We start from the raw sequence: 10,429 nt of genomic DNA, 5'->3' as shown, positions 1-10,429 counted from the left end.
GTCAGGAAGCAAGATGCAAAGTAGATAAGGTGTTTCTTGTTTAATGTTAGAAAAATTTAATGATCAGCTTTGAAAAAATTTCAGTGAAATGGCCACATTTAATTACTGAAGGCAGTAAAACCTGACACAACTTTTATACTACTTAAAAATCAGCGTTAGGCCATGAACCTGGGGCCCGTGACCCAGGACACCCCAGGCTGGGTTTGTGCAGAGCTGAAGCTCAGCAGTGGCTGCATCTTAGCAACAGCCGCATGGTAGAGCTGCCCTCCTCCCAGGAGAGGGGACGGCCCATCAGGGCATAGCTATGCAAATCAGTGTTTTACGTGGACAAGCACCTTTTCAAGAAGAACGTAGAAATTCTAGAAGAATGCATTTGAGAAACCAAGTGGGTATGTAATTAATCACTGGTAAAACTAAAGGTGACTTTCTCACACTGTACACATGTCCAAGTGTATAAAAATCATCTGCTGCAGCCCCTCGGCACTGGGTGGAGTGAGTGCAGAGCCCTCCACTACCCGACACCTCCAGCACCTCCGTGCCAGGCTGTGGCTCAGCAGCAGGAGCCCTGTGCCAGCAGGCCAGAGCCTGCACAGCCGCTTCCTTCACCAAACAGTGAAATAGAGCGCTAGCGCTTGGCACCAAGGAGGCAGCCTAGAAAGTCTAGGTAGTTCAAACACTGGTTTAATCGAGCTGTAAAGTCCCGACGTGGCAATGGTTCCCTCTGAAACGACTGCTCCTGTCACGTGGTGACACGGAAGGTGAAGATGCGGTTTTGCTGCCAACAGCACCGCGCCCGCGGCCGGCACTAATTCAGCCTGCTTTCCGCGTGTGCTTGCAGAGCTTTGGCTCCTGCCCCTTTGGAGTGCTCCAGCAGCCGGACAGCCTTGTCCGAGCTCTCAATGTTTCTCAGCAGAGCCTCCAGGCGCCGCTTGATCTTCTTCTGATCCTCAAGCGCACAACCGATCACTATGGACTGAAACTTCTGATCCACAGGCCCCGGCGGCACCTCAGACGAGCAGGCGCTGTGCAGGGCCATCAGGTGACACTTGGCACTGGCCAGGTCGTCCAGGAACTTACTGACCACGTCGTCTATGACCTTGGTGGCCTGTTTGAGGGCCTCTTCCTGCTGTGGGCTTCTAATCGTTTCCACCGAGACCTCCACGGTGAGGGTTCGGCCCATCAAGCGGTTTGCAGTCAGGTTTAACTCTTCCCGTTCTCCTGAACAAAACAGGGTGCGACATGTCAGTCAATGGGGCATGAACTGTCCACCTCAAGGACACCACGCATCCCGTGGCACCTGACTGTGCCTTTTATCACTTCTGCTGTGGAACTTTTCAAAGGCAAAGACTGATTCTAGACACAAGCGCCCGCAGCTGTGTGAAGAGGAGAGCGGAGTGGGCTGAGCCGCTCGGGTGAGCCCTGTGCGGCGGGGGTCACGGTGCCACCTCACTGCCTTGTGTCGGGCCGGAGGCTGCGGGGCTCGGCCGCGGGGAAGGAAGTGCACCTCCACTTGGATGCCCCGCTGGCCTCTGGGGCAGCCGGGCAGGACAGCGGCCAGGAGCCAGCCTGGGGTTTGGCCTGGACCTGGACGCCTGCAGAAGGGCTCAGGACCAAGTGGAGCTCACAGCTGCGCCACGGCTCCCAGGAAACGGGGCCCTCGTGCGCGCTCGGCCCTGTGCACCCCCCGCCCCGTCTGCAGCCCCGGCTCCTGGGGATGCCGTGGGGTGGCAGTGGCCGAGCCCCGCCAGGGCCTGCGCTCACCGTCGCTGATCTGCCGCATGTCCTGGCTGCTCTGGACGCCGTGGATCATCTCCAGGAGGACCTCCCTCTCCTGCTCCACCGCGGTGGCCGCCTCCCGCAGGGCTTCAACCCTGCAAGAACCAACAGTAACCACCACGCCCTCTTCCGATGCATGGGTCCCAGCCCAAATCTAAGGTCACGGATTGCTTTCTGAAATAGTTCGTTCATGTTTAAAAGTCGCACCTGTAATCCCAGCCTAGGGGAACCTGAGGCGAGAGGCCACGTGTGCAAGTTCAAGGCCTGCGGGGAGACACAGAGGGGCTTGAACACAGGACCGCAGAGTCAGGCTGTGCAGCTCAGTTGGCTCTTAAAGTGATCCTCCTGTCTCAGCTTCCCAAAGTGAATCCTGAGAGTACAGGCGCACCGTTGTGCTCAGCTTTTTTATTTCTAATTGACTTAACTTTGCTCCATTTTCTCTTTGCGCATGGGGTAACTGGTCTATTTTATTTGCACTGTGTATATTTTAAATGTGAGGGTTGTTTTTTTGTTGTTGTTGTTGCTGTTTTTGCACTATTACTTCATTTCTGGGGCCATCGCGTTTCCTGGACATTCTCCTAAGCACTGGCTTCTGGTTGCTGCTCAATATCCCCTGCCTGACCCCGTCTGTTTTTCTCTTTTTTTAAATTTTCATCGGTACCAGGAATCGAACTCGCGACTACCTGCTTGCAAGGCAGGCGCTTATGCCGCTGAGCTAAATCCCCTGCCCCTGACCCCGTCTGTGTGTAGGCTGCCCACCCACTCCGGGGTCAAGTCGTACCCAGAGGCCCGCCCCCACGGGCCCGAGTGTCTGCCCACCTGGATATGGTTCCTTATCACAGCAGATCTCGCACGGTGACCTTGTCTGGGCTGTTTCCTATGACCGGGTTAGCGTTAGGGTTTGCATCGCGTGACAGGCCAGGCGCCTGCTCCCTGCTCAGGGCTCCTTACTCTGCTGCCATGTGCTCACTGTTTACCTGACAGTTTATGCTTTTGAAGTTTTTGGGCCTTGCCAGATCATAAAATGGTTTTCTCATTAACTTCATGGTTTAAAATTTTTCCATGTTTGCCACCAGAATTCACTTGTGTGGTTAGGTAAGAATTTTTTGTTTTTTGGGTTTTTTTTTGGTACCAGGGATCAAACTCACAACTTCATGCTTGCCAAGCAGGCACTTACGCCACTGAGCTAAACCTGCAGACCCTAGGTAAGGATTTTGTTTTACCTTTTTCTATATAGTGAACCATTTTCCCCTGATTTACAAAATAATCCGTCATTCTCCTAACGGCTTGTACATTAAATTTACCTCTGAAGCCTCCACCACATAGTAGGGCTTAAGATCCTACACCAACACGCACCTTAAAACATGGCACCAGCCTTGTAACAGTCCCTAGTATTTGGTAGAGCAAGCTCACCAGTATTCTTTTTTTTTGGTCTTTTTTGTTTTTATCGGTACCAGGGATTGAACTCACGACTGTCTGCTTGCAAGGCAGGTGCTTATGCCGCTGAGCTAAATCCCCAGCCCCTCACCAGTATTCTTTAAAGATAACGAAGGTATTGGTGGGCTTTTGTTCTCCTATATAAACTTTCCAACATGTTTATTTGGTTCCTCAAAAGAAAAACAAAAAGGAGGAAATTTGACATCTTTGTAATAGTGTCACATTCAAGGGCGTGAGGTCTCATTACTTAAGTTTTTCGGAGCCTTTTTAAGAATTTCAGTTTTTGAAGTTTTTCTTTCCAGGGTTAGGGGTTAAAGCATGCACGTGGTGCACTGTTGGGTAAGCGCTCCTTTAGCCTGCTCAGTGTGCTGTGTGGGACTGGCTGCACTGAAACAAATGCCCCTGTGATGCCTAAAACAAAGCTTTGGAGCCCAGCTGAGGCACTGGTGGCCTCGTTACTAGCAAAGCAGAAACTTGGACAAGGATAGCCTCCAGAGGGATGCTTGAACCGCAGAGGCTCGAGCTAGGCTAAGACACGTGTTAACATGGCAGCGGAGGCCATGAGACTCAGAATGCCGCCTTCCTGGGGTGCAGGGCCAGCCTTGCACACATCCAACTGTCCTGCACTGTGACTGGAGGCTCTGTGCTGGTGCAGCTGCTGCAGTTACTTTTCCCCACGCATTCTGCTGGGGATCCCCCAACCCGCTTTCTGATGGACGCCAGTAGGTCACCCCAGAGCTCCTCAGCAGCAGGACCCCGCCTTCTGCACCTGTGTGCCACACTGCTGGGGGGCCTACACAAGCCTCCCCTCGGGGTTCCACAGCGTGTGCTGCCGGCTGCGTGTCCCCGACACAGCTTCACTTCTCTCCTTACTCCCTTCCTGCCCCTGTCCATCCATTTCTTGACTCTCATTTTTTTCTTTTACATGCTTACAGTGCATGTGAGACAAGTTATTGTCTAGGCTGGCCTTGAATTTGCAATCCTCCTGCCTCAGCTTCCCAAGTGCTGGGATTCCAGGCATGTACTACGCTGCCTGGCTTTTATTAGAATTTTAAATATTCCTTATAGTAGCTTTATAGGTATTTTTGCTAATATGAATGAGTTTAATTACCTTTTCTAGTCAATTACTGCTGTCAAGTCTCTGAACTACACCCTTGCCCATCCAGGAGAGGAAAACTCCCCAGATCTGTTGTTCAGCCATGCAGCAGGGCCCCCTGTTCAACAGGAAGCCAGCAGCTTCTCCACACAGCTCACCTGCAGAGGGCGGATGCTATGAAAAACTGCAAGACATACAGTGCCTCCTCACACCCCTGCACCAGAAGTTTTTGCCTCCTGCTTTCCAATCCCACTTTTTGTTTTGCCTTCACGGTACTAAGAAGGCCTGCAGTGCATGGCAGTGCAGTGGCGGCATCTGTCTGTCTGTCTGTCAGAGGGAAGTCGGCTAGACTTCCAGTGGTTGTGCAGCCCTCCTGGACCGCAGAGGTGCTGCTGTCCGCGAAAGATGCAGCTGCACACTGTCAAAACAACAGGGGAAACTCGCATATTTAAACCTTCTCCACTTCCACCGGACTCCTGTATCACGGTTCCTGTAACTGAGTTGTCGGTCTTCAGGGACTGACATGACAGACTTGTCCTCAGTGTGTCTGGATGATCCCAGAAATCTAAGTTTACGAAGAGCTCGTCTGAGTGCTGCCTCACACAGGAGCAGAAGGGACAGGTCGCCAGTGTCCTAGCATGGTCCCCAGCCCAGCCACTCACTGCTTTCCCCACATCCACCTGTCATACCCTGAAATAGCACAGAGTCAGCAGCCAGGGTGGAGGCTGTGTGGGCCTCTGTGTTCGGAACACTTGGTGGTGGAGAGCTGGGGAGCGTGTGACCCAAGCCTCAGCTGGGCAGCACACGGCCAGTCTCCCCCAAGACAGGACCGATGTCTCGCAGGCCTCTCGAGCACCATTCATTCTTCACTCAGGCGCTTAAAGGAGCAAAGTGACAGTGAGCAGTAAACTGAAGCTGGCACACTCCACAGACTGAGTTGGCACCAACAGGAAATACCACTAAGATGTCAGCCGTGAATCCAACATTTCCATAAATGGCAGATCGACCGGTGGATGAGAAGTTAATGGAAGAATATGTTAATTTCTCAACATCCAGGTTTGTATTCAGATGCAAGTTGATAAAGAGAATTCAATTCTCTTCTAAAAAGGAAGGCTTCATTGACAAGTTATTCACAATAGTGAATTTGTGGAGGGAAAGAATGGGTTAAAAGGAAAGAAAAAAATATAAATTTGAAGATATTCTATCATTAAATAATACTAAATGAAATTAGAACTTTTTAGACTTTGTGGGAGATTCCCCCCACCCCCACAGGTTTCTTTACCTGTTAACAGAAATTACCAGGGTTAGCCAGGCATGGTGGGGCACATCTGTAATTTCAGCACTCAGGGGCTGAGGCAGGATCGTCTCAATTTGAGGCCAGCCTGGGCTCCACAGTGAGTTCAAGGCCAGCCTGAACTACATAGTAAAACCCTATTTCAATTCCCCCCCCCCCAAAAAAAAAAATTACTAGGATAGTTTCCCTGTGAAAGCTAGATTTCACTCTTAGAGAAATTCTTACATAATTTTTATTTCATAGCAGAAGCAAATTTAACATTAGGATATAAAGACAGCAGGGTTCTGGGCATCATAAGCCTTTTGTGTGCTGTTTTTTTCCCCTGTAGTTTTTTCCCTTTGGGACCCTTGTCAGCCCAGTGATCTTTCAAACCCCAGGCCCCTTTCGTGCTTCCCTGGGGAGCAGCTCACATGTCCTCTGTGTTTACAGCTTTTCTTTTTCCAAAGCTGAACCCAGATCTCTACTGAGTTTATCTGAAAATATCTGTATATGTTACTGCTATCCTTACACAGGTTTTTTTTTTTTTATGGCTTTTCCTTTAGTTCTAGAAAATTCTTAGCTGTGTCACTATTTCCCATCTCCCTGCTATTTTCTGACTCTGGTTAGATAAATTGGCTGGGCTGGCTCCCTTTATCCCTCCTATCTCATCTGACATTGCTTCTCTTAGCAGCAGGCCCCAGTAGGAAGGGACTGATCCTCATCTTTTCTGTCTCCAATTAAATAAGCAGCTTTAACAACAACAACAACAACAAAAAAAAAAAAAAAAACCCAGCAGTCGGCATAGTTACAAGGATGAAAGCACAGCTCAGCTGTCTTGTAGGGAGCCTATAAAGCTGGAGACAGATCATATGTGGGGCTAATACAAGGCCTGTCGCTGAAAACAGAGAGCCCAAAACAAGCCACGTAAACAAGCTGCTCCAGCTCCAAGAAGGCAAGGGGCCCAGGCCAGCCAGGCAAACAAATTGCTAGGCCCCGGGGCTAAAATGACATTCTTCTTTGGAGGGTATAAGTAAACGTGTTACAGAGGCTGAGCAGTTCCTTTCCTCCCATCAGGAGAGTAAGGGCTCCACCTGATCCCAGCTTTGTCTCTTCTTTATTTTCTCATCCTCTTGCGGTCCTTCACCCCAAGAACCTCAATAGTCACATGGGTTGTGGCACCATCCTGGGTCACCAGCCTCAAGGTCTCTGGGAGTTTGGCACAATCATCTGGCACTCTTGGCCATGTTCTTGCCTATGGCAACAAGGTGCTGGTGACTGAGACAGAAAGGAGGGGACAGCATGGCCTGGAAGGCACCTCTGGGAGTTGGCATGTGGCTCTGGGCGGCTGGGGAGGTCGGCGTTGCCTCTGAGGTGCGTTCACACCGCACCGAGGAGGAGCCCTCAAAGCTGTCCCACCTCCCATTTGCTACTCTGTGGTAGAGAATCGCAACCCTACCTGGTCAACTACTTTTGGCAGCGTAAATGGTGCAGGGTCTTCCTCCTCATGAAGGTGCTTGATTTCACTCAAAGACTACAGGGTGGAGCGGTCAGTGCCTTGGGCAGGGGACAACAGCACTGCATGCTGCACAGGCATGGGGACAGATATGGCCTTGGTCAACTCAGGGGGCAGGAGGGGGGTAGTTTCCGTGACAAAGCACAGACAGACGCCTTGTTAATTGCAGGTTGCTACAGGAGGACTGCAGAGTGCTAATTTGCAGTGCTTTACGAGTCAGGTCCCCATGGGGAACTTTAGCAGGGAAAGAGCAGGTCTAGGACAGGCTGGGTCAGACCTCTAGGGGGTCAGTGAAAGCAACCTGAGCCAGCCCTAGCCCCCTCCCCACCTGCTGAGCTCCTGTGATGATGAAAGGCTAACTCACACTGAATTTCCATCGCTTTCATTCAGAAAAGTTACCTGTTCCCTCACACAGCTGTCTGACATTCTGAAATAGGACACATCTAATTTACAATACAGGCAGAGCTAAGCCCTGGAGAGCGAGGGGGGTGTGAGTTCCCTGCTGCTTAGCTTCAGGGCCAAGGACCAGTCATTTATCCCTGGCCTCAACTTCCCGCCGGTGGGACCAAGGCCACAGGACCCCACCCAGGCAAGAAGCACCTTGTCTAGATGTCACAGGAAGCTGAGAAGCAGCTATCCTCAGCGTGCTCGCAATTCGGACTCCACAGAAATGGTCATGAAAATGCAGAGAGAAAAGTATCTTTTTAGGCAGAAGCAAAAAAAAATGAGATGCAGTGTAAAGTTTTTTTTTTTTAAAAAAGTAAAGACTAATGTAATGAGAAAGTACTAGGAACAGATGAAAATTCTTTAAGCCTGTAGCTGAGACCAAGTATTTAGTACATTTAAAGCACCACAGAGGCCTGATCATACTGCAGTTGTGAAGCATGTGGTAAAAGCCTGTTTTCAGCTTTCAAGGGAAGGAATTTCCTCCACAGGTGGGCGGGGAGGGCGGAGGGAGGGCTGGCAGAGATCTGGCAATGCAAAAGGACATTTCACACTTAAAGTGACATGACTACTGGAGCAGGGGGCCTGAGAGTTCCACGGTTTTTTCCTAAAAAGCCCCCCTTGGGCATGAGTCTAGTGTGCAGTGCAACACTTTGGTGCCCATATGGTTTCAAGAAAACTTTTTAACAGGTGCAGCCTTGGTGTTTTTCTATTTTTGCTCACCTTCTGAAATAGTTCCTTAAATTTCTGCCAGTATTGCCTCTTTTAAGGAAGAAGTAAAACTTGCAAGTCTGAATTATTAGGAAAATTGGTTTGGTTTGGTCTTTTTGAGTGGGTTTCACTATGTAGTTCAGGTTGGCTTTGAACTCATGATGTAACCCAGGCTGCCCTTGAAGTCGCAGTGACCCTCTTGCCTCAACCTCCCTAGCTCTGGGATTGCAATGAGCCCGGCTTAGGAAAGTGTTTAAATGGACAGTGAGAGGCAGTGTCATTTCCTCCTCGGTACTATCAATTAAACAAGCTGTCATTTAATTACTATGTGCGGTAATCAGAATTCACTTTCCATTAAACAAATGCAAGATTTCAACATTCACGACCGAGGCTTTCGTTCAGACAGCAGTGCGTGGGGTCCCTGGCCCGCACGCGAGGCACCCCTGTGTCGGAGGGCAGGAGGTGGCCGGCGCGGCCCTGGAGGGTGCCCAGAGTGTGGTGCGGGGCTCGGGGCGGCCACGCGCGGAGGCTGCCCAGGGGACGGCCGGCCCCGACGCTCCACTTCGCCCTGCACTCGTGGGCGCGCTCGCAGCGTCCGCGGAGCGCTTAGGGAACGAGGGCCCGACGGACGCGCCACGCAGACAGGGAGGCAGCGAGCGAGCGACCTGGAGCCTGCCGGCCGGAAGAAGCGGAGAGGCGAGGCCGCCGGGCTTCGCGGTCCAGGCTCCAAGCACGCGCCCCTCCCCGGCTCCCCCGTCCCTGCTTCCCCCGCCCCGCTCACCGCAGCTCCAGCTGGTCCAGGCTCTCCAGCAGGCGGCTCGAGCGGTCGGCCATGGATGACGAGCGGCAGAAGCGGCCCTCGCTGGCCTTGGCCTGGATCCTGGCCTGCGCCATGGCTCGCTCCGCTCCGCTCCGCACCGCTCGGCGGTGGCGAGGGTAAGGCAGGGCAGGGCAGTGGGGCGGGCGCGGCCCGGCCCCGCCCTCGTGGCTGCAGGGTAGGATGGCCCGGGCGTCCCCAGGCTCCAGCCCCTCGAGGGAAGAGGCCTCGCGCGCCTGCCTCGGTGCTGTGCCCGAGCTGAAGGCGCAGGAACCGGGGGTGAAGCGCTCGCACCGCGTCCTTCTCCTGGCAGAAGGAAGCCAGAGGTCGGACGCTGTCAAGGTCAGTGGGAGAGGGAGCTTGTTCCGAATACACCGATCTGCTACTTAAAAGGTTGTATTTCAGCCCTGTGACCCCAGCTCTCGGGAGGCTGAGGCAGGAGGATCGCTGCTAGTTCAAGCCCAACCTGAACTGCATGATATCCCGTCGCAACCAGGAGAAAAAAGCAAAAACCCAAAACGTGATGTTTTAGGCGGCCAGGGCGAGTGCCGGTAATCTCAAGTTGTGGGAGGCTGAGGAAGGAGGATCACAGGTTCAAGCTGAGGTCAAGCAACTTAGCAAGACCCTCCTAAAACAATAAAATAATAGTAACTGAGGGCGGACGTAGCTCAGGGCGAAAGCCTCAGATTCAATGTCCCGTACTGGCGGACAAACGAGCCTTGTCCCTCTCACGGTAGCTCTCTGCCTCTTCTCCCAAAGACAAGAATAGAATGACAGGTTTGAGGCTGAACGCGCCAGAGCTCTGACAGCGCCAGGAGCCCTGTCCGCCTCTGCCACGCTAACCCCGCCGAGCCAGGGGTCACCTGGCCGGTTACTGGCTACGTAATGGCTTTGACCCGCAGGACACAAGCTGAGACTGTAGCGCCTCCGAGCGGATGCTCAGCCCCCGCTCCCGCCCTCCCGGCAGCGCCTCCCCTGCAGCTCGCTCCCAGGGCCAGGCTCTCGCCCTACACTGCAGCTCAGACTTCCTCAGCCCTGGCCGCGGCTCCGGCCAGCACAGCCTTCTCCCCATTGTGCGTTCTGCAGGGAGCACAGCTTAGAAAGGAGTCTGAGGGCAAGCGCAGCCTGGCGCTTGGAGCACAGGGTCAGACTGGACCACGAGGCTCTTAGGCAGTGCAGCAGATGTGCAGTTTCTTTAGTGCCAGTCTCATCCTTCCAAGAATGCTTTGTTCTTTTATTAGCCTGCTGTAAGTGCTACCCTTCCCCACGCACTGGCTAACAGAGGTGGGCTGAAGTCTTTGTCAGTACCCATCCTGGGCATGGATTGCCCAGCCCGTCACGCAGTATCAAGTTCTCTTCCTT

General features: G+C 52.6%; 1 protein-coding gene across 1 annotated transcript; it reads right to left on the bottom strand.

Moving 5' to 3' along the window:
• Positions 1-32: 32 nt before the first annotated feature.
• On the bottom strand, positions 33-9,892 carry Bag2 (BAG cochaperone 2). The gene is made up of 3 exons (XM_003480021.5): positions 9,032-9,892; positions 1,762-1,871; positions 33-1,218 (listed from the first exon to the last, which is right to left on the bottom strand). The coding sequence occupies exons 1-3, from the start codon at positions 9,142-9,144 to the stop codon at positions 806-808; spliced, it is 636 nt and encodes a 211-aa protein (XP_003480069.1). The 5' UTR covers positions 9,145-9,892; the 3' UTR covers positions 33-805.
• Between the last annotated feature and the right edge of the window lie 537 nt (positions 9,893-10,429).

The sequence above is a fragment of the Cavia porcellus genome, unplaced genomic scaffold (assembly GCF_034190915.1).
Source record: "Cavia porcellus strain 051 isolate PalLab524CR breed Dunkin Hartley unplaced genomic scaffold, mCavPor4.1 scaffold_10, whole genome shotgun sequence".
NCBI classification, from domain to species: Eukaryota; Metazoa; Chordata; class Mammalia; order Rodentia; family Caviidae; genus Cavia; species Cavia porcellus.
This window is presented reverse-complemented; position numbering and strand designations above follow the sequence as displayed.

What these genes read in the sequence shown, in the direction of transcription:
- Bag2 (XM_003480021.5), bottom strand. Translation starts at nt 9,144, where the DNA reads ATGGCGCAGGCCAGGATCCAGGCCAAGGCCAGCGAGGGCCGCTTCTGC. An exon ending in CTGGACCAGCTGGAGCTGCG is followed by an intron (nt 1,872 to 9,031) that starts GTGAGCGGGGCG and finishes TGGTTCTTGCAG; the next exon opens with GGTTGAAGCCCTGCGGGAGG. An exon ending in CATGCGGCAGATCAGCGACG is followed by an intron (nt 1,219 to 1,761) that starts GTGAGCGCAGGC and finishes TGTTTTGTTCAG; the next exon opens with GAGAACGGGAAGAGTTAAAC.